Genomic DNA, 23936 nt, shown 5'->3' with positions numbered 1-23936 from the left:
TGTGATGTGAATAAACTTTCATGGCCTGACCCGCAAAAAAGAATTTGTTTCCTCTATTGAACTTTTCTTGTTTGGAGAATGTTAGAAATTATTGTGAAGCAAACTTGTGTGTATTTACACAGATATATGTTCAGATTACACAGGAGTACCATACACCTTTGGATACTGAAGATGAATGACAAAACGTGCTGGGAAAGAACTTTTCCTTTCACGCATACAAAACAATTTATAAAACAATTCATTTATATTATAAGCGCAGAGTTTGTGACAGTTTGTTCGAAGAGTTTTATAGACTATGTTTGCTTTTATAAGAGATAATATAATGTATTGTGGTTTGGTATAATATTTCATGAGTCAGTCGTAGCTTTTTGTAAAAAAAAAAAAAGAAAAAGAAAAAAAGTAAATAATTTATACACTAAGAATAAACTGTGGTATCTTAGGCTGGCCAAACTCGAGGAAACCTTCAATATAAAAGCATTAAATTTAGATCAGGGTAATGATCAATATCATTACCATCTCTTATTACCCGATTTGATCCACTTTTTATCTAAATACATACCTTTATATAAATATAAATACTTCTGTTATTACTGAAGCTCACCTGCAGTACCATTACAGCCCACAAGGGGTTTCCTTCCTGCACAATGACTGTGTAAAAGATTTTATACAGTCATTGATCTGCACTGTGGGAATCACTGTTCTAGAGACTTGACTATTAATCAGAGCCTTTGAAGGATAGTAATACTAGATAGCAACTCCACATACCTCGTACACCAAAATGAGCTAAATTAGGCTTATCAGTGGGCTGATATTATCAGTAGATATTAACTGTCGATATCAGCATTTATGACAATTTATGCCAATAAATAAAAAATGTAAAAGGAGATATAGTAGAAACATCCTTCAATATATCACGTGTTTAGAACACCACAAACGCAACAACCAGCTGATCCAAGCAAAGTTGGCCAAGGCCCAAACAATCACACAGATAACTACACAAAAATAAAATTAATTCAATTCACTTAGAAAGGAAAGAACAAATAAATACCTGTAGATATATACAGACTATTTAAATCCGCAAATATGTGTCAGTCAATTTTTCTCTGTTCGCAGGATAGCAAACAAACAAACAAAGGTATCTAAAGGTATCTAAAGGTGTAAAGTATGTGTATTTGCAGCATAACACATGATCAGTTCAAAGTTGTGAGTCAGTGCATCAAGGACTGTAGTGCCATCTAAATGTGAAGCAGAGACTCTGCTTTTACTTTATCACACTTTGCTACAAGTGTTATTTACATGCTTCAAGAATCACTATTTAAACATGCTCAAGCTTTTAAAACTGTAATAATTAAGTGTAAATATTTTTTTCTCAAGCGAAGCGGTGTTGACATTTTGACGTCTGTGAGACCTCTCAGCCTTTTTTCTCTTTCTGAATGCGTGCGGTTGGTACTATCTTTAGCTGTGGATCTATACAGCTCTATACAACCTTGGAGCTGTGGTGCTACACTCCAAGGCTCTAATTACCTTTAAACACCCTACAACAAAAGAACATGCTGGTGGTGCAAAATTGTGAATCTCTGACGTACTGTTCGTGCTCAGTTTCAAAGGAGTGCTTCCCACCAAGAGAGAGGGGGAGAGAGAGGAAAAGAGAGTTAATCAAATTGAGAGGCAGGTAGTGCGAAATAGAGAGGCAGAGAGAGTGTGAGAGGGAGAGAGGGAGATATGTTTTGAGAGGCCTTTTCAAGTGGCCATTTCATCTGTGCTAATTGATAATTCTCCATGACTAACGTGCCACTGACTGGCCTTTGAGCCACGCTAGCTGGAAAATGGTATTGTATGGTGATTTCTAAAGGATGTCGGAGAGCCAGAGACAGGAAGGGGAGAGCGATAAGCTCAGCTGGACGTACATAAATTCAAGCTTGTGAGTCACTTACACCAAAGGGATGTATGTCAATAATTTCATTGGGATATCAGTTAACAAAAGGGGGGAGCGTTAAAAAGAGCATATTTAGCTCTTCATTGAAGATTATACTTCTGCTTTACACTGATAAATATGTATGGAAGCCTGAAGAGTACAGTGTGATTGCTGATCATGTCATTCAAGACATTTCTGGGCACTGGCCTCTGCTTTCCACCACACCCTGCCTGATGGGATCGGTGTTGTATTTCATCCCAAGTTCTTGCAGACCAATGTGAGAAATTATGACTTCACCGACCTCGGTTTGCACTCATGGGCACTGTTATACGACATTTCGCTTTACATTTACCACAAACTTTTACTGCTCTACAGTAAAACAGTGCTGCCCAACCTTATTGGCTTGTGACCCTTCAAATCCAAAATCAAGGCCATCCTCAGAGTGCACCTGTTTAGCTGTTTTGGCCCTTTTCTGTAATGATGTCCTTTCAGTCCCAAGGTTGGTAATTACTGGTCACTCTGACTAAAAGTCAGTAACCCAAACTATAATAAATCAGTCCCAGGCCTGAATTTCACCAAAGTAAAGTGTTCACACATTTTGGTCAAAGTCCATTAATTTAAACTCATGAGCAGTTCTTGCTTAAATCTTTCTTGGCTGGATGTTTCTGTTTTCATGGAGGGTAATAACTAAAAAGGGCAACAGTGTAAAAATACATTTGACATTTTAAAAGAGAGTTTTTCTGCATAGTACCACATAACCTGACTGTGCAGCTCTCTTCACTACAGTCATGCACAGGCATCTGTGGAGCTGACTGTCAAATCATTAAAGCCACATGCCTCACATTTCCTTATCTGCGAAAGACAGAAGGAACAGATGAAACATTTTCGATTGTTTTCTTGGAAGGATAACTTGCTAAGCTGTTTTATTTTTTGCTTTCGAGTTTCTTCAAGAGTCAAATTGTGAAACGACACTGTTGACTTCACCAGGCCTTTACCTTCTAAAAATATGTTCCCAAATTTGGCTGCTGTAAGCACATTTCACTTATATTGCAATGTTTCCACTGGTGATTCATTTAGTATAGAATTAATGAAAAAAGTGTTTAAAAAGTTTTATTTCAACTGAAACCTGATATTGTGCAACACTACTGACAATGTCTAAAGTGGCAAACAAAGATGTAAAACACATGGCCATAATGACACCAACTGTGGTGGGGCCTTTACAGCTGTATCTCTTTTATTGTTTTCTTTCTCTCATAGATTCTCTAGTATGTGGAAATGGGATGTCAATGTGAAACTGATGGTTATTGAAGTCATTACCTTCTGTCTTACAGGTTATTCAGTGCAATCTTGGAGCAGGCCACAAAAGGGGATGGGGCTACTCCTATTGGAGGGAAAGCGGCGGGCTTTGATGTCAAGGCTCTGAGGGCATTCAGAGTACTCAGACCCCTCAGACTGGTCTCTGGAGTACCGAGTAAGTACTGAGAGCTATGGAAGTAAAAAAGAAGAATGAAAGAGAGAAAAGCAGGAGCACAAATGGTGCTCTGGGGATCAGGTGTGAATGGTGATTGGGTGTTGTGGGGGGTGGAATGGACCAGAGATTGAAGCTTGCATTGGTGCTTGACGCCACACATGATGACACACATATACTCACACCCAGTCTTCTTCTTGTCAGAAATGCAGAGGCTTTCAGAACTGGACGATTTATGTGCGTACTTGTCTGTGAAGACACTCTTAATGAAAATAGTGTGTTTCCACCTTTATGTGCATTACACTTGCAGACAAATGCAGAGGATGCAAGTGCACAGCTATCACTTTGTCATTTGGTGTAAAAGTGCTGAGTGCCGTTGTGCGCTGTCCAACATCACTGGGCTGTCATGGCAGTCGTGGCAACTGATCAACAGCGTGTTTGCCAGCTGACTTGCGCACAGATGGTGTTCAGTTGCTTATGTGCTGTGGAATTTATTATCTTTTTATTAAAGGCTGATCATTAAAGGAAGAAAAACATGAGGTTGTACAATCAAGACGTCTTAGCCATGCCAGTTATTCACGACTGAAAAGTGGAAAAACTGCTGTTCCAGCAACTATCTAAGTGTTCCTCACTCCATGACACCACACTAATTTTGCAGTTGCGTTTTAAAAAGTTCAAAAGAGTAACTGATTAAATTAATACGAGTGTAATCTGATAAACTGGTCTCGCCTATATGCGCAAGCCTGTGAACTTTTTTGTTTTTAATTTAGTTTGTTTTAACAAATTAGTCAGTTAAATAAACCCACAATTTCTCCTACTGCCTTTTGTATTGTTACGCCTCTTCAGCAGCAACATATTTTTGCTCCTCTTGTTTTAAGTTATTAATATGCAGAGCACTGAGCTTTTGTTCATTAAAGCATTTATTAAATTTAACTGGAAAGGTGTTCTGCTCATAGACAAATTTGCATTTAAAAATACCATGTTTTTTTCTTTGCCTACAATTAATAGAAGTCATACTTTTCAGTAGAATATCTGTACAAAAGCAATATTAAAGCTTCAGATGAAATATAACAGCCAGCTTAAGTGCTTGCATGGTGATTCATTATGACAATGCTGGTATATGAGGTGGCAGTAATGATTTTTAATGACAGTAAGTCTCCAATCCTCAGATTTTATAAGAACTGTATGCTTTTTTAAAATGTTCTGTACACTCTCATATGCCTTTTTGGATTCTTAGCAAATGTGTGCCTCCTGCAGGTTTACAGGTAGTGTTGAACTCCATAATCAAAGCCATGGTTCCTCTGCTCCATATCGCCCTGCTGGTCCTCTTCGTCATCATCATCTATGCCATCATCGGTCTGGAGCTCTTCATGGGCAAGATGCACAAGACCTGCGTTCATAACCTAACAGGTACACACAAACACTCACTCGTAGAATACCTATTTATAAGCACTGATGCACAGATATAAATAAAAACATGCACGATCAAACACAGCCAATGGCACACAACACTTCAGTTGCTTAGATACATGATCAAAGCATGTATTGAAGTGTATGTGCAGCCATGCTTCAGTTAGCATTTATTCACATACATACAAAGTGCAAACTTTGGTGTTCAAGGTCTTTGGTTTGACTGAGCTTTGCATAAATTCGAACTCTACAGTAAAACTTTATCAGCAAACAAACCTTAAACAGTTAAATGATCACATCAATTAATTATTCAAACCATCATTTATGTTTTTGAGCAGGAACAATTTCAGCAATAATTGAAACAACAGCTGCCATAAATGATTGAAACAATTTTCAGCAAAGGGCCTCAGGTATAATGGACTGGAGTGTTATTATGATGGTGTTATACATCCCCTGAGAGGCATTAGCTTTCCACAGGGTAAGTGCCAGTGGAATACTCTGCTATCCTATACATCACCCTGAAGAGCTTGTTTTGTATAATTAGTAAAACACTTTTTCCACATTGATTTTTTTTCATGGTGCCTTTGTTTGGTGTTATTTCATGGTGTCCTTTTAGCCTTTCAACCTCTTTTTTTATGTGAATGGATTGAATCTGTAACAGAGCTTCCCGTAGCAAAAAATCAAAATGTTCAGTGAGCACTGCTTGGATGGGCGTAAATCTCTCCTGCTGGGATCTGCAGTTCAAAAGACAAGCAGCTGAGTTCGAAAAGTATGCTCGATAAAAAAAGTGCAAGTCTGTGTAAACAAAAGCATAAGGAGTCATGATCTCAAGGAGAATTTTGATAACAAGGATCCAGTCGCCACTATATATCATAAATAGTACAGTACATGGATATTCCATTGAAATGAAACATTGACTAGAGTTTTGAAGCTTGGAGCTTCTGCTATTGCTAGTGCTGGCAAATAGGGTGAACTCTGTTGCAAACAGGTGCCATACCAAAAGCTTCTTTGCAATTGCTTTGGTTGCTAGCAGATTGATGCTGTCACCCATAGTTTGCATGGAAGGCTCCAATTTGTCTGCAAACATGCTAACTAACTGGAAAAAGTATGACACAAACTGGAAGCAGAGACAGTTCACCTTCAAAGTAAGTGGTGCTTTGCCACAGAAATCAACATATTTCTGTATATTTCATGTCTTCACAGTTAATGGCATTCACAAGGCAGTTTGTTTGCAACCTCTTTGCAATTAGCTATTGTAAGCAACTTTTCCCTGGCAATCGCTGATTACAGGGGGTAGCTGACAGGTCTCTAGACATGTATGACTGGAGCTTAGCAACTGATTTCACAGCGTAAGCCAGCAACCTCTTGCAACCAGTAAGGAATAATCCTAGCAGCCAGTGGTTAGCAGACAATTGCCAACTGCTTTCTAGGCCTGTGTAAAGTCACTGCATTGCTACATGAGATGCTAACTTTGACGAGTGAAAAACAGGCTTAAAACAAAACACAATCGAAAAAAAGTGAGCAACTTATAGTTTGCAGTATGTTTTAATATGACAAAATCTTAAAAAGTTACAGAGTTATTGGAAGTGAAACTTGCACGTGCTACCAATGCAAAATACACTTAAAACAGTGGGTTATGTGAAAATTTACAGTTGGCATCAAAGCAGACTTAAGCTACAGAGCACAAAATGTTTTTATACCAGCTTCTAAACATGTTTATTTCTGTTATAAATTTGGTTATCGTAACATGTGAATCCTTGACAAGTGACCTCCTTTTGGAGCATGCCTCAAGCAGGCTTTCGAGGATCTGTGGTTTTTGCTACTTTTAAGTTGGCTTCCTGCTGCTTGATTTCTACATTAAAAATCATGATGGGTAAAAGCTAAAAATGGCTTTTTCTATGAAGTTTAACTCACTACATCTGTGGTTTCTAAATAAATTATAGCTGTCTTGTTGAGCTGTTTTTTCCCTCGTACAACAGAAAATGATCTTTGTGTGTAATTCAGTCTAATTTTCCACCTCTGACCCTCCTCAACAGTGCATCATTAAAGCAACAAAAAAGACATTATTTGTAAGATATCTGAAAAATTAAAAAAAATGGCCATTGCCACTTTTTTCTCTTTTGTCACAGGCACTATTGCAGAGGAAAAGCCAGCACCATGTGCACCTGATGGAGCTTATGGTCGACATTGCAAGCAGAATGGAACACAGTGCAGAGTTGGGTGGGAGGGCCCAAACGACGGCATCACAAACTTCGACAACTTTGCCTTTGCCATGTTAACGGTGTTCCAGTGTATAACCATGGAAGGCTGGACGGATGTGCTGTACTGGGTGAGTCGGACACCAAAGCAGTGTTTTTGTGTTTGTGTGGCTTACTGAGTACCAGAGGGATTGGTGCGTGGAGCCTCTTTACTGTATCTGTAACATCAGTGCCAGATGAGTGCTTTTGAGAAAGGAGTATAACACAATAACAAAAACACTTGTTTTAGAAAGGTGGGTACATATACAAAGACTGAACAAATACACACACAGAGTTAGCTTCTATCTCAGGTTAATGCAGACAATACACTGTGTAATTGAAGCTGCAGATTCATTTAGAACGTGTGTAGAATCCCTACGCTTGATTTCAGTGTCAAGTGAGCAAACATGGGGCCACAGACAACTAAATATTTCCGCAGGGACAAGTTTCCCTGCTAATCAAATCAAATAGAGCTTGGTAAATTAGAACAAAAGGGCTTTCAAGATGCTGGACAAACCTTTAGAACAGCTTTAAGTGCTTTGTTGCAATTGCATTTTTGAAAGTTTTATCTTGTAGGGAAGTAAATGCATTAGCTTTCTGGCTTGACATTTTATAAAATGGTTATAAATTAGTTACAAAAAGTAGCAAAATAAATTTCTCTTGTGTTTGAGATCTACATGGCACTGAGAGGTCAAATGGACTGTTGCTTAAGAAAATAACAGCAACTAGAAGAACACTGCAAAAAAACAGAAGCTGAACAACACACCGTGGAAATAAAAAAAAACACAGCTGAAATTGATTAAAACAAAAAAGAAGTTGACTAAAACACAGTAGAAGCAGAAAAAAACAAGAAAATTCTACAAAACACAACAGAAGTGTTTCTGGGGACACAATACCGTGACGAACCAGCTGCAGAAATGACGGAAACCAACGCATGCCAAGCATTAAGACACGCTTAAAATAACCAGAGGGTTCATCGGTGTTGTGAGGCTTAAAAAGATGGAAGGTAATTTTTGTTTTAATCACATGATTCATATAATAACGTAAATACATTCTTGCTATTAGCTATTTACTGTTAGCTTGGCACTTCCGCAGCTGTTCCGTCACCTTATAGTGTCCCCAAAAGTATTCTGTTTTTTGTTTTCACTTTTGCTTAATTTTTTCTATTTCCATTGTGTTTTATTAAACTTTCACTGTGGTTTATGTGTTTTTTCTGTTTCCTGATGTTTTCTTAAGAGCCACTGTAGGGATATCACGTAAAAATGTGCATCCAGTATGTGCTTGTTGGTTGAGTTACTAGCTCTACATCCGTTCTGCTATTTCTGCTTATCTACTGCAGTTTCCTGTTTATATTTACCCACAGCACGCCTATAACAAATTTGACGTGCTGTAAAATGTTAAATAGTCGAATGATTGAAGCACCAGCCCTTTGACAATATTTTGTTTGTGTTGTAATTTTACATAATTGTCAGCGTCACTTTCACTACAAAATATCAACATGCAACATTTGCTGCTGTCACAGCACATAAACCTGCTGTCAGCCTTCTCCTTTATCATCTCCCCTTTTTATCTCTGTCCCCCAGTCTTTGTGTTAAATTCTTTAATTAAGAGCCTTATCATATTATTATCTGCTAACCTAACCTTTGCATTTACAACCTCAATCTAATCAGTAATCTAATAGTCTAATAATGGGACTTTTGTTTTGAAGTAAAATCCTGGATGCTAAACTGCTTACTTTGTCAGCATCGATTGCTACATATATCCACCCCATTTATTCATCACAACAATTTCCACATTAATCTCTCTTGATACTGTTGTATCTTTGTTTCTAGATCCATGTCAAAGGAGCTTGCAAAGAAAAGCGTCTCGGGTGAGAGGTGAAACGTCTTCAAGCAACTTAAAGAAGTCCAGACGCTTTTCTTTGCAAGCACCTTTGACTACGATGACCTGGATGACTGAGAACCTTCACAGACTTTCTAGATCCATTCACCAATCTAAGATGAAATTACTTAAGTTACTGTGGAACTGTTTAAAGAGATTTTTTAAATTGCAGCCAGGGTTTGCCATTAAATTACAAAAGTGTTCTTAATTGTGGATCGTGGCCTGCCTGCTCTCCAAGCAAAGGATAAAAGGCTTATAGTCAGTTTTAATCATACAATTATGCCATTCTGCTATCTGCTGCTCTTTTAACATGCACCGCTCCTTTTCTTTTTTCCTGCTTTTATCTCCTTTTAACCTCTCTCTCTCTAACACACTTTCCTGTCCTTGACCTCTACCGCCCTGACTCATCCGTGACTTCATCTTCTCTCTGTCAACCTTCACAAAACCTTTTCTGTCATGTTTCCTGTTCTTTCCCTACTTTTCTCACCCACCTGTTGATTCCACATCTGTGCTACTCCCCCTTTTTCTCCTTCCTCTTCTTTCTCCTTTTCTTTCTTCTTCGCTCCTCTTTGCCTTTTCTCTCTCTCAGATGCAGGATGCCATGGGCTATGAGCTGCCATGGGTCTATTTTGTCTCTCTTGTCATCTTCGGCTCTTTTTTCGTTCTCAATCTCGTTCTGGGAGTGTTGAGCGGGTAAGAGGTTATGCTGTTGTCACTTGTGTATGTGCAGTAGGTGTGCTGTGTGGCTTTATTTACTATTTTAAATGTGATAAATGACGATGTTACAAGACTCCCGTAATGCAATCTAAAGTGCAAGTTTTTTCTTATTATTTCTCTTTTTGTTGTCATTAATGTTTTAACACATACATACACACAGACCCAGTAAAATAATAAATTAGATGCAAATAAGAGCCGTGTGCTGACAGCAGTCTCACCTCATCATTCCACCAGAAAAAGCAGAGCTAGACAACCGTAGTCCTCTGTTGTTGAGGAAAGATAAAATGATGATCACTGAACTGAGCAAAATCATTCGCTCTCTTCCCTTTCTCTTTCACTCAATCAATCCTTTGGCACAGGCCTGAAAGAAATACACAAAAGCACTCAGAAAAAGCTGCGAGTGACCCCACGTCTAGCTGTCGTGTTCATGTCAGTTTGCCCACCTGTCTGTGCTGGACAGGTAGACACATACACACAAATATTTACACATTTCCAAAACGTAACACATTTCAACTTAAAATGAACACTGCTGTGTTCCTACATGTTTTTTAGCTTACATGCACGTTTGTCTCTTGCAAGTTAGCATTTATCTTTCTTTTTTTTTTTTTTTACATTTGTGCGCGCACACACAGAGTGTTTATATTTGTTTAAAGGCATGTGCTGCGCTGTGTGTTTTGTTTCAACAAATACTGCTCGAGCAGGCTCGCTGGGTGCTGTTTTACCCCACTCTGCCAAGTCACACTGTTTCAGTACAAGCGCCTCCCGGTCTGCAGGGACACACTAGGGTATAAATAATTCACCCCTCAAGTCAGCCATGGAGGTGGAATGCTAAAAAAACTTGCACAACAGGTAAAACACAATAAGGACAGAGTGGAGTCTGGAGGAAATGTGGCATTAAATATGGAAATTATGGAACAGCAGGCTGCACTGAGTAGTGAAAAGCATTTTTTTAAGCATCCGTAAAAAACATTGTTTGCAGATCACACATGATGGTAATAATAATGATGATAATGTTAAAAAATAATTGTCAATAAATCGGCAGAGAATGGTTTTGACTTGATGTCTATTTCCAGTCCATGGGAGTCTTGGTGCACAGTCTCTTCATTTGTCTAACTACACTCTTATTTCTCCAGTGATGAAGGATGAAAAAGAAGAATTACAGTGGAAGTAGAATCACCTATGTGATTATTAAACTTCTGACTTTTTTCTTGCAGGAATACATTAATTCATGTATTTTGTTTGTCCCATGAGACTCGCAGCCTGCTGTAGGTTTCACTGTTTTAAAAGACCCGCTGAATCCACCAAGGCATCTCTTTATCATTTCTCACATTCATATTGCCCAAATACTTTGCCATGTGGCAGGCTAAGTGACTAACAAATAATATCAATGCACCATAATCCCAGCAAGGAACAAGCAGAGGTAAACGGTTCCATCTGTTGGGAACTTTCACCAAGGATCTAATTCATTCCCTTATCCCCCCTTCTCCTTTCTCCCATCCCCATCATCCTACCACTCCCTGCCTTTTCCTTCAATCCCCTGTCTTCTTGTCTTACTTTTTCCTCTTTTACCATCCATCTACTTCCCATCTTCCATCCTTCTATCTCCTCCCTTTGCCCCCTATCCTGATGCCTCCTAGGTGAATGATGCTGTAGGTTACACGTGGCCCTGGGTCTATTTTGTCACCTTAATCATCATCGGATCCTTCTTTGTGCTAAACTTGGTTCTGGGGGTATTAAGCGGGTAAGGGCAGGGTCAAAGGTCGTTTGAAACTAATTTTTCTTTCTTGTCTTTTTGCTGCTCTTGGAGAATTTTGCTTCTGGTCTTTTGCTCAAGGGATCTCTTTACTTCCTTCTCCTTCCTGCCTCTTGCTGCTGCTGGCGTTTATATTTAATGAGTACAAAGCATGTACAAGATTGTGTTTCTATATAGTCCCATTTGGTTGCTTTACAAGACCATGTATCTGAGGCTTTGTGACTCTTCCAACTGAGCATTGCTGACTGCACATAGATTTTTTTTTTTTTTTTTTATCACTGTAGCTGACTGTAGTGAAATCATACTCGAGCATCTGGCTCGAAGACCACTGAAACCTTCTGGGTATTGTTTCTCTTACTACAAGGCTCCACTGCTGTTTCTGTAAAATAGCACTAGTGCTATTGTGAAGTGAAGTGCTCTGTTTTCAGCACTGATGCAGGGTGGAAAAACTACCATTTCATTTTGGGGTTTTTTTTAAGGAATTAATATGTAAACTAAGAACTGTTGTGATTAAAGCTGTTTATAGACCAGCAGTTAATACACAAAAACATGCAAGAAAATGTATCTAAATTCAGCAGTAACAGAAGTATATCAATTGCCACCTAAAAACATCTTAAACTTCTCAGTTCCAAAATCAGCTCTGCCAGGGAACAGGTTTTAGAGTCAGATGTCTCACCCCTGACTGACTGACTGACCTGAATCTGACTTGATACCCTCAGGAGAGGTGGCAGCAGCATTGTAGGGAAAATAATAGAGGTCTATCTGTACCAAACAGCTTGGGGGGTTTGGTAGTCCGACTCTTTGTCTGACTTGTGATTAATGATGCTGTCAGCTCACTACACAGCCTGACCTTTTACCAACTGGTTACTCCATGGTGTGTGTAGGTCTCAGATTGGCATAATAACTAATGGCTAAACAGGAAGAAGGAGAGTGACGGATGTAGAGACATAGGCATAGGGTGTGACTGTGTTTGTCTGGATTTGATGTAATACGTAAACAGAGAGGATGGAGAAAGTGGCTCGACCGAAAGAGAATGAGTAGGTAGAGAAAGGAGAATTAAAAGATGACTGAGGACAGAAAGGTGAGACAGTGGAGAATTGGAAAATGAGCGTGGAGCCTAAGGTTTTAGCACTCAAGGCCACACTCGCACACACACATTCAGGATATGCGCACTGAACTGCACAAGCCCAGATCAATAGGATTGGATCTCCTGCTAATGTTCTGACAAGTGGGACAATAGATGTTTGTCCTAATGCTCATTGATCTGCTGTTGTGGGTTTGAGTTCAATCTGAGGTTCCATCATTCCCCTAAATTTCACACAGATATCCTCAAACACTTGAATTCTGCCCAGCCAATAGACATGATCAAAAAAAAGTCAATAACAATACCAAGAGTTTCATCAGTTCTTGATCTCTGGAGAGCAGTGAAACACTAACAGCCTACACAACCTCTCTTAAAACCTTTGTGCTAATTGCTTGAAATCTGATTAGGAGTATTGAGATAACGCTTAAACCTGAGCTTCAAAAAGAGTCCCACTTGTATGTTCAAAACGAACGTAGGGAAGTTTACTTCTATGTAAAATATTCATGACAAGGAGGCATTTGCTGTGTTTATTTTCCAGCAGGCCTTTAAATATGAATTTGTTCACGTTTTAACTGCAAAAATTCCCAAGTCTCCCAAGTCCTGTCAGCCCTCATCTGAATAAATTTCCTTTGTTCAGACTGGATCTTTGGTTCTAACCTGTCTTTGACCTTCCCCGAGTGCACCGTTTAATCAAGTGTTCCTCAGTTCTTTCTTCCCTCCTGTCACCTGGAAGCAATTTCACTGAATTTCATCATAATGATATGATATTTCACACTCGCTGGTCACGTTGGTTTTAATTGTCTTAAATTGTTTTTTCTGCACGTGTTCTTTGTGCACAAAAACTCCAAAATCCAGGTGAGGTGCAAACCTATAACTTTTTTCTGTAATCAATGTCTCTGAGTAGTAACTGAAAGAATGAGTTGGCGGGCAAAAGGTTCGGAGCTCAGTGATGCAGGATGACTTTAGTGCAGAGCCACCTCTCCAACTATTTGACAACAGCTGAGGCTGTGCAGCTGGTGAGGGCGCCCTCTTTGTGCTTCCCTCCGGGGTTGTACCAAGCACATTGCAACCTGGGGTAGACCCAGAAAACACCACAGGAATCCCATTTCCCAGCTGGCCTGGATCCACCTGGGAGTCCAGTACAGATAAATGAAGTCTTGAACTTTAATATTTAGTAAGTTTTTACAATCGGCAGACTTTTCACTGTAGCTTTTTATCATATTAGCTGAGCATGCATCAGCCAGAAATCATCACCTGTTCCCTGCTGAGAAAAGGTGGTACAATTCATCAACAGTGCAACAGCCTAAATGAATAGGGTTCCTGCTGCATCAATTCCTTTCACTCTTTTGTTTGGTTCTTCCTTTTGTCTATGTGAATCACATGGAATCAGTCCTCATCATCTTTCATGGAACCCCAGCTGGCTTGAATGGTATTTCATTATTTGAGTGGTTGATATGTAAATAATTATTAATAAGGTATAAAGATCTATATTCTAGGAAACCAAAAGCTGCATTTGCATACTAACACCGTTTCTCCGTGGCAAAACTTTTCTTTCGTTACTTAACTTTTCTTCTCTCTGGCAGGGTTTTCCCTCTTCTTCTTTCCGAAGTATCCTTTTCTTTTAACTTGATCACTTTTGTCACATGATTTTGCCAAAACCTTAGCCAAGATTTTCAGATTCTCTTTCCTGTCTCTCTCTCTGTTTGCTCTCTCTTTCCCGTCAACTCTCTGCCCCGCTCCTTCTCTTCTGCTCCCCTCCTCCCAGAGAGTTTTCCAAGGAGAGAGAGAAGGCCAAGGCGCGCGGTGACTTCCAGAAACTCAGAGAAAAACAGCAACTGGAGGAAGACCTCAAGGTAGTTTGGTGTGTGTGTGCATGTGTGCATGCGGTTGTCCCCATGCCAGAAAAGCTGTTACAGTCTTTACCAAAGACTTAGGTTCATTGTACTGTCAGTGTTCAGTAACCTGTAACCCTTCAGTAACAGTGAGCAGGGAAAGCAGAGCAAACTTTACTTAGAAGTTACCTAAGTTACAAAACAACACAAGCACTCCTCTTACCTCATGGAAAAGTGTAAAAAAAAATAGGGCACACGAAGATTGAGACACATGATACATATTCTAAAACATTTCATTCTTATGATTCCAAACAGATGTGAAGTTTGATCTTTCTGTTTACCCATCAGTATTTCCCTTGTTTGTGTGTGAATACAGGGCTATTTAGACTGGATCACTCAAGCCGAAGACATTGACCCAGAGAATGAAGAGGAGGGCATGGACGATGAGAAACCCAGAAATCGTGAGTGTGCGTTTTTTTGACAGAAGGAAGAATGGTTCTCCGTGAAGATGATGCTGTATGCATGTGTGACTGAATTATTGATTGGTGGTTAGGATTAGCTGTGTCAGGATATGGTAAGACTTTGGCAAAGGCTAGCTGGAATGATTTCCTCCCAGATGCATCACAAGTTTGTCAGGATAGATGTGGATGTGTCTGCACTACATTTATTGCTCTGTCTATAAGTAGTGAGCTTTTCGTAGTTTCCTTCACACTGTTATGGCACAGTCATTACATGAACAACTGACGTATGGGCAGAGTGACTGACAGACCGAGAAGATATTAATATTATCTGCTTGCTTTGGCTGAGAATCATCCTGAGGATTAAAACCTGTTTAGATATTAGTGGAATGTGTCAGACTGCAGCTAATAGCCTCTGGGCCCACACTGTGACACACAACAAACACACACTACTGCAGCTATGCAAAATTAACATAGGAACACACACACGCACTGTAGGTACACCCTAAGGAATTTGTTTACTTGTGTTTTGACAGAAATTTACACACACAAATTAACACCTTGTCTCTCTATACAAACACCTCCGGAGAGATGCAGCCACACATGGCTCATGTCTCCTCAGGAATGCACTATATTTCCTTGGGAGGGAAAGTAGACACTGGCCTCTTTAACCTGGAGGTTGGAGCTCAGAAGTTAGACCTTGAAAGAGGGACAATAAGAAAGAGAGGCAGTGATTTGACAAAATGCATGTCTGTTGTATTCCTGGACATGTACCCTTAGTATAAACAGTATGGACTGTGAAGTATTTTATAAAGGCTTGGAGCTAAGCTTGCTCACACTGGTAGTGGATGAATGAATAATGAGGACTAACCACGAAGAGACAGAGCGTGCATTCTGCTTACATTCTGCGCACAGCCACGCTCATCTCTTGAAAATCACTGTGGTTCATTCTGAGAAAACACTGATGACTGCCAAGGGAAAAAAGAAAGAAAGAGAAAATCTAATGATGATCTAATCTTTCAGGGAATATCAAGAAATTAACATGGTCAAATGAGCAATGACCTAATTTACATGAAAATAAGGCACAACACCCCCGTGGCTAATCCGTAACAAATCTGCTTGTTTTCACCTGTTACCACTGTGCTCCCCTGGGCCAATCAGTCTGGCAAACACACATCAGCAGTCTCTTAGATAGTGTTTTGGCCCATTAACAAACAAACAAATACAGTATGTGGCCAATTTTAAAAATGTCACATCAAAATATTATGATATTTTTTTTGCTCTAAGTTTTGCAAATTCTGCATCAGTGATATATTTTGCAGTGTCTTAACAAGCCAAATATGGCTGTAAACCAGAACCTGTAAGTGTTTGCTATACAGTAAACATACACACATATACATATTTTCCTCAAATAAATCTACCATGCGATCTCTGTGGATCACTTAGTTGCAAGATTAAGCCTGTGACATCTTCTAAACAGTATAAATTAGGCCATTAGATGTAGATGATTCAACAAAATGATTAATATATATGATACAAAGTTCTCTATAAGAAGGATCAATCATCGCTCTCTGTTTGTGAAGGTGAAAAATCAAGTCACTTGCTCTGTCTATTACTCTGCCTCCCCTCTCCCCGATGGATGGATCCTCTTGTGGGAAGATGAACGAGGGCAGTTTGTCCCTGCTGCCCAGGACATTTTGCATCAGCTCATGCATGCACAGCTCACATAAATGTGTGTCCTAAGAAGCGATAGGAGACTCAGAGAGTAGAATAGATGAAAAGGGAAAAGTAGATGTTCAGACAGTGTAAGGACTGCAGAGTGTACACGGACTCCAGACAATATCTAGAAAATCAGGTTAGGGGATTGTCCGAAGTTGCCTTTTATCACATGTGGCACACAGCAGCAGCAGAGGTTTGCTTCATGTGCATTACTGCTGTAGATAGTCCTGAGCAGGGTGTGCAGAAGTCACATGACACCCCATGGACTGCCTATAAATTCCCTCGATATTCACTAGTCTTGCTGTTCTTATTCAGGTTAAATCAGCATCATCGCTGGACAACCCTGCTGTCTCATGATGTTCTAACATGAGGCTCCCAAAGAAGATTAGGCTTGCAGTGCAACAGGGCTGCACTAACATCATATTCAATATTATGAATATGAGAAGTTGATGATGTCAAGTATAATATATGTAAAATATGTGTGTTTTCTGTCATCTCAAGGGCATAGTCTGTATGCATGTCTTCCGTGCTGTTGCTGTCTACCATCTTGTTCTTGCATGCTGTCATCGTGTTTTGTTGTCCTTGCTGTTTGTGTTAGGAGTGTCTCCAGCCCACCTGAGAAGCAAGACCAGTATGCATGTCTGATCCAGTCATTCTCCTGACTGTCAGGATGGTGTTTGTGTATCCTCTGTGGCGTTGACATGTGCTTCCATGTAATTCCGGTTGTGATTAGGCCTGTGTACACCAAAAGTGGTTGTAATTACATTTGGTCTACATGGCTTCTGTTTGGGATGCCTTCTTGATGGTGCAGTGATACAGTATATTGCATCTATCATGGAAATGCACCGATCCCCTAAAGATTTGTAGAGGATGTGACTGCTCTGTGGCTTCCCGCTGTGTGGAGTAATAAAACAGAAATTTTCAATTTATCTTGCAATGCAGTCTCATCCAGGGATGTCAAATACTGCCGTTTTGTCCGATTCTCCTTGTCTGAGATTGATACGCAAAGATGTGTCCTACAATAAACACAGAGCGATGAAAGATGTCCACATTAGGACGTTTGAGTTGTTGTGGTGAAATAAATCACAGGTTTGTTAACCAGGAGATCACAGCCTCCTGGTTTTCAGTCTTGTTTTTTCTCCTTTAAACCTGCTTTTGACGTTAGTTTTCACTTGCTGCCTGTTTAGGTTTAACAAAAGATTGGAATTTGCGATTTAATGCTACACCTTGAAAAATGTTGTATTTGCCCAGCGTGTTTAAATGCAGTGATATGAGGTCCTTTGCAAACATTATGTGACAGACCCAGTGCTCCATAGCACAGATACCAAAGGACAGCTGATTATCTGTGAGGTGTGCTGGCACTGGAAAAAAAACCCAGCAGCATTTGATGCTGTGGGAATGATGCTCTAATGTCCATTTTACAGCGGCGCCAGTGTTATAAATGTTGCTTGCTTTTAGCTGCTACTGCAAAAATGGTGTGATAGATCTTACACTGTGACATGGTAAATATGCATTTCACTTGAGGAAGGATTTTTGCTGTAAACCACAACTTAAGAAATCAACTTAAAAACAAACAAAATAGATTAAATCATTATTAATATAATTCATTTGAGCATCCGCAGTAATCTAAATGCTGTGCCACTCTTTTGTGGTAAAGAAAGAGCTGTTGATTTAGATCTGCATTCCTATGAGCTCAGTTTAGTGACTGAAAGAATGAGCTCGCATATACAAGTGGCAGAAATGACCTCTCTGAAAGGTGTCTGGTCTCAGCCTTTGAGACAGGAAGAGGTCCTTTGCCACACTGGCTGCTATACATTGGGCACTTCATATTGAAAGAAGCCATTTGATATGGTGTGATATAGTTCTACTAGGATGATTTCTAGATGAGCAGTTTCAGTTATGTTCAAATGGGAGTAGGCCCAGAGGTAGACCCAGGGCACGCTAGGCATGCTGAGATTATGTCTCTCAGTTGGCTTGGAAACACTTTTGGTGTGTCCCCGGAAGAGGACCTAACTTCTTGGAAGTGGATTTTAAGAGGTCTCTAGAAGACAACCAAACTCTCTGGCTTTCAGTATATTGTGGGGCAGGGGGCCCTCTGATAGTCATCAAGGTGTTGATTTTGCTCTGAAGTTCATGCTGCTTTTGTCTGCTTCCAATATAGACAGTGGTAAAGGTGCTAATACACAGAAGGTATGGTTATCTCTCCAGCTATCCCCTTTGCAACCTGGCCCTTTGGGCAGGAAACAGTTGATTTGGTAACAGGCTTTGTTTAGTTCCAGAGTCAACTATAGCTCAGCGAGACAGTGTATCCTGATTAAAACAAAGACTGGCTGACAAAAACATGCAGGGAATGGCTTTTAGTTAAATACTGCTCACTAGTATCTCTACATTTACTGGTAGGCTTTCCCTTTTGGCCTCACTGGACAGTATAAGAAGAAATTCCCGGGTTTACCACAATAGAGTCTTTGTCTTAAGAGTCTCAACTGCCAAAACTCAAAACTTCCAAACCCTGTAACACTTGTTGGATGAAGGAATCATACCCTTCCCAATCAACCAGAAACTGGAGAATCCGATCCACCACAGCACACCCAAAATGCTACAGACAGCATTGGCCGAATGGTCACCCACCACCCTGCCAGGTCAACGGAGGGCTAGCCAAGAGGTACAGAGAGCTGGAAGATATGGGATTGATTTGGAACACATGGAATGGAGGATAGATTTTTATGGAAGCAGGTAGTTTAAGGCACACAGCAGAAGTGCCAGTCTTGCATGCTTTCATTGCTATCTTGTTCTTACATTCTGTCTTCTTCTTTTGTTGTCCTTCCTGTGTGTGTTAAAATAATTTCTAGCCTACTTGAGAAACAAGACCAGTATGCATGCCTGGTCCAGTCATTCCACTGACTGTTAGGATCATGTATGTGTCTGTTCTTTGACTTGTGCTCCGATGTCTATCCAGTTTAGGATTAGGCATGTATACATTAAAATGTTTTCAGTTGGAATTATTTTTGATCTGCAGGGCTTCTGGTTAGGATGCCTCCTTAATAGTAGAGTGATACAATCCCATCTGTCCTGGAAACACACCAGACTCCTAAAGAGTTTGTGGAGGATGTGACGAAAAAGAAAGATGTTCAGGCTACTACTCTGTGGCATCTCACTATGCGGAGCGAAACAACAGAAATTTTTCAATACACTTAGTTCTCAGTCACCATCTCTTTTTAACCTGCCTTTTTACGTTTGTTTTCATTCGCTACCTGGCTAGATTTGAGAAAAGATTGTGATTTGGGTTCAAATATGTACCTTTACCCAGCATGTGGAGATTAAAAGATTAAGCGGTACAGGAGAGAAACAGACATGAGTGATTTTGTGCCAGTAATGCCAGTAATGTTAGTACTCTGTACCTGCAGTAATGAAATGAGGTGTGACTGCAAAGAGGGAATGCCATTTTTCCAGAAGAATTCATAGTTCTTTGTGCGTATTTTGGTATATATGACCATACTTGTGTGAACGCTTCATGTTAGTGTTTGTGTGTGTGTGCGTGTATATTGGTCTGTCTTGCTGAGCCGTGCTCTCTATCCCCAGGTAAGAGCCATCATTTTCTGTCCCTGCGTGGAGCCGTGAAGAAAAATGCGGCTTTCCTTCGTAAGGCGTGTGCGTCTGTCTGCATGGTCCAGCACTAGTTAAAGCTTTACTGGATTCTAGACATGCAAGCAGATTGCAACCTCTCTGCTCACCTATACTCCCCACTTTCCGATGCCTCTCTTCCTCCCCCTTTTATCCACTCCCCCTCCAGTGGAGTAAGCATCTTTCTCTGCAGCCTCCAGAGTGGGGATCAGCTGCCTCTCAACACTGTAAAGTAGTTTATTCTCTTCCTTACCCTTTTTCATGCACCAACCACTGAATGATGATTAAATATGAGGGCCATATATATGAATATCCTCCGACAGTGGAGACATGGAATTTTCCCCCTGATGACTACCCCTGCTGCTGGCAAAATTGCATGTCTTTATTACATTAAAATCTTTACAGTGTTTCATGGCCCTTTAAATTACTTGAGTACATCCAAAATGTAAAAAAAAAACAAAACAAAAAAAACCTCAAAGTCCAGGGAATAGGGATACAAGGAGAGAAATAACATTACTGTGCTGAGATGAAACAACTTTTGTAGGAAAGGATCTGCATCTGCCTGACTTGTCTGAAAAAATAACAAGAGGATGTCATCACAGAAAACAACTGGAGTGATGGTTTCGTACCACACGACTCATAAAAAACACTGTTCTTACTATTGTTAGTGATGTCAGAGTCCTCTCCTTGGTTTTTCAGATTCCTTTCCCTAAAGTCCCCCCGCCCCCCTCCTGCATCACTATTAGCCTTGCTAGCTGCAATAATGAAACACAGTGGAGAAACAGCTTTGAAATGAGAAATTTAACATTTTTATAAAATCAAATTACCAAAAGCCTGCATGAAAAGATTTGTGTTGTCATTATTAAGACAATGATACAAAGTAGAATTCAGTGTCTTTTGGGGGGTTTGTGTGACATTTTAAATTAAATATATTTTTCATTTTTGTGACTGGAAATAAAATCTGTTTTGGTTTGCTGACAAAAACACCAAAACAAACACGAGACGCTGTCATAAAAACAAATTGTTGTGGAGGATGCTTTTTTTCAGAAATAGCGCCGTGAGTTCATGTTCAAGCTCACCAACACATGCCAACACTTTCTGTTCTATCACTTTTCTGTCTTCCTGTCTTCCCTCCTCTGCCCCTCCTTTCAATACTATATGTTCCTTTTCCTTCTTCATCTCCTTCCCTGTCTCTGTGTCTCAGGTCTTTGGGGTTTTACTCTAACAATAGGCATTAAACTAGTTCAGCGCTCCATTGAGGGGAAGGCACCAGGCTGCTTTTATATTTGAAAGGCTTTTAGCCTCAGGAGAGACCAGAGGGCCCTGAGTGCTTTTAACTAAGTAGCATAGCAGCAGGTGGCACGTGTCGAGGTGAAGAAACACACAGCGTGTTCATGGCAGAGGTATTCAAGTTGAGACAGACCATCGTGATCTCTACAGCACTAAACTCGTTCATCCCTAACCATGTGTCAAAGTACAGTAACCTAATGCACTGTTCACTCACTGTAGCTTACTTTGACACATCATTGGGCTTACAAGCCATCTCTTAGGATAACCACATAATGCAAACAGATTCCTTTGGCTCAGAAAGATACACTCACTGGCCATTCTGATAGGTACACACATATCTAATCAGCCAATGACAAGACAGCAACTCAATGCTTTTAAGCATGCGGGCATGATCAAGACAACCTGCTAAAGTTCAAACTGAGCATCAGAATGGAAAAAAAATGGAGATTTATGTGACTTTCAACATGCAGTGGTTGTTCTGTGCTGGACAGGTTAGTCTGAGTATTTCAGAAACCTGCTGATTTACTGGTATCTTCCTGCACAACCATCACTAGAGTTTATGGCTAGAAAAAGAGGAGATATCCAGCAGCAGTTCTCTGGGCTGAAATGCATACTTACATACATACTTTGGAGTAATTTTCTAAACATGACTTCATGACCTCGCCTGGTGGATTTCTCAAGTTTCAGTAGCAAATCTGCACAAAAGACCAACAAAATGCAGGAATACATGTAACTGGACTTTTTGGCCCAGAACCAATGAGTAAATGAAAAAGATAATCCCAGTCAGAATAACATTATTAATATATATTTTTTTTTAAATTGGTGTTTGTTTGCAGGTTTTTTGAGAGGGTCGTGGTTAAGTGCTGATCATATTATTTGGTTTCATGCTGTAAGATCATTTGCACCAGTAGGTTTTACTGAAGATATCTTATTTTAACAAAAGAGGCATTGATATTCATATGCAGTACCTGGCTCTAGTGCCCAGAGGGTGTTACAATAAGTGTTTGAGGTGACAGTAAGGGGAACGCAGCTCATTCCCGCCAGCAGGCAAAGACTGACAGAAGCAATAAAAACCAATGTATCACTTCATATCAATCTCTCCAGCAGCCATCCCCACATTCTTTTCTCCCCTCTCTCCCGCTAACCATACCTCCCTCAGTGCCTCCATTACTTTCGCCCTCCAATCCTGCCTTTCTATTTTCCTTCATTTTTTCTTCTATTCCATCCTTACCTGCCAATTTATATTACTCCTGCCTAAGGACAAAGTGCCACATTTGCAGTGTACTTGTGATTTATATAAACAAAGAAAAAGCTTTCCACCTGTTTGCAAATCTGCAAAATTATCACTGCGGCGAGGAGTAAAACTGTACTTTTTCTTTTTAATAGTTTGATTGTTTTTAAAGACCAATCCCCTCCCCACACACCATCTGTAGACTACAGATAGACATCTTTTTTCCCCAACTCTTTGGGTCTTGAAATCACAAATAGATTTTATCAAGTTTTAATCCCCTCAAAGTAAAGCAATCCCCCAGCTTGAAAATGGAAATCCTTCTAAATACCCCCAATGTTGAATACCCAAAAGTTAAAATCGAGCACAGAAATGGTTGACTAATTTCAAAAATTGTGGCGATGTCAATAAGCATGCTAATGCTTCAGCTTAGTTTCATTCACCACAGCAGCAATTGGCAAAATTAGAATTAGTCAGCTTTTTCCTCAAGTGTTGTGTCTGTGCTACCTTTTTAGCTTTAGGCATTAAGCTGTGGAATTATATTACTTTGGTTTAGCACCACAAACTAACAAGGTTGCAAGGTTTGTGTCCCAGGATTCCTAACTGGCAACTTAGTGTGTAATTAGTGTGGGCAATCAGTGCAAAATTTGGGAATGGTTTTATTGACTCTAGGGTATGTGTGTAGCCGTGTGCCTTAATTAGCAGGATTGAATAATGCTGACTTTTTCATTCCTATACTTCAACAGTGGTTTTAATTAGCTTGTATGCTGGTGCAAGATAACTCCGATAAAGATCAAATGTTTAACACCAACCAAGTGTCCAGTGCTCCTCGCTACCTGAACACTGGTTGCACTTTGTAGCTCTCAAGTGTGTTGTCTTGCACCTGTAAAATTCTACAGTGTTTTCCGTTGCATAATTATGATGTCCGACCCATTTCTCCTTCTGGTTAATTCATCTCTCTTTCTGTTTCTCTCCACATCTGTCAATTTTTTTCCCCTTTCTCTGCTGCTGCTCATCTCTGTCTCTCAGTGAGCATGCCAGCCAGCGAGAATGAATCCGTCAACACAGACAACGCCCCCGGGGGAGACGTAGAGGGTGAGACCTGCTGTACCCGGCTGGCGTAAGTATCTCACCGTCTTTCACAGACACACCTTTTCTCCTCCTTCTTTTCCTCAGCTTTCTCACCCATCTTTTGTCAGGTTTAAGGACAGATTGCATCCTGCAGTATTGTGCATGGAAGAATTGCCTCAGATTGCTTATATACTTTACTGATCTCACAAGTCTGTTAGACTACAGTAGCACAAAGCTGTCAATATATTCCAC

The 23936-nt window shown here is 40.1% G+C and overlaps 1 protein-coding gene across 17 annotated transcripts in view; it reads left to right on the top strand.

Annotated features, from left to right (window-relative positions):
* cacna1c (calcium channel, voltage-dependent, L type, alpha 1C subunit) overlaps positions 1-23936 on the top strand; it is a 218366-nt gene that overhangs the window by 137119 nt on the left and 57311 nt on the right. For 8 of the 17 annotated variants that reach the window (XM_082510509.1, XM_082510499.1, XM_082510498.1 and 5 more), the window contains exons 5-11: positions 3247-3386; positions 4641-4793; positions 6923-7122; positions 9501-9604; positions 14231-14318; positions 14674-14764; positions 23643-23733. In XM_082510509.1, the coding sequence (XP_082366635.1) occupies positions 3247-3386; positions 4641-4793; positions 6923-7122; positions 9501-9604; positions 14231-14318; positions 14674-14764; positions 23643-23733 (867 nt within the window). Of the gene's footprint in view, positions 1-3246; positions 3387-4640; positions 4794-6922; positions 7123-7825; positions 8037-9500; positions 9605-11265; positions 11370-14230; positions 14319-14673; positions 14765-23642; positions 23734-23936 lie in introns of those variants that run through there. The other 9 variants (XM_082510505.1, XM_082510513.1, XM_082510512.1 and 6 more) reach the window with 5 other exon arrangements.

This window comes from Aulonocara stuartgranti, assembly GCF_965226115.1.
Source record: "Aulonocara stuartgranti genome assembly, chromosome: 17".
Taxonomy (NCBI): Eukaryota; Metazoa; Chordata; class Actinopteri; order Cichliformes; family Cichlidae; genus Aulonocara; species Aulonocara stuartgranti.
The sequence above is the reverse complement of the archived record's forward strand: the minus strand, read 5'-3'. Positions and strand labels throughout refer to the sequence as shown.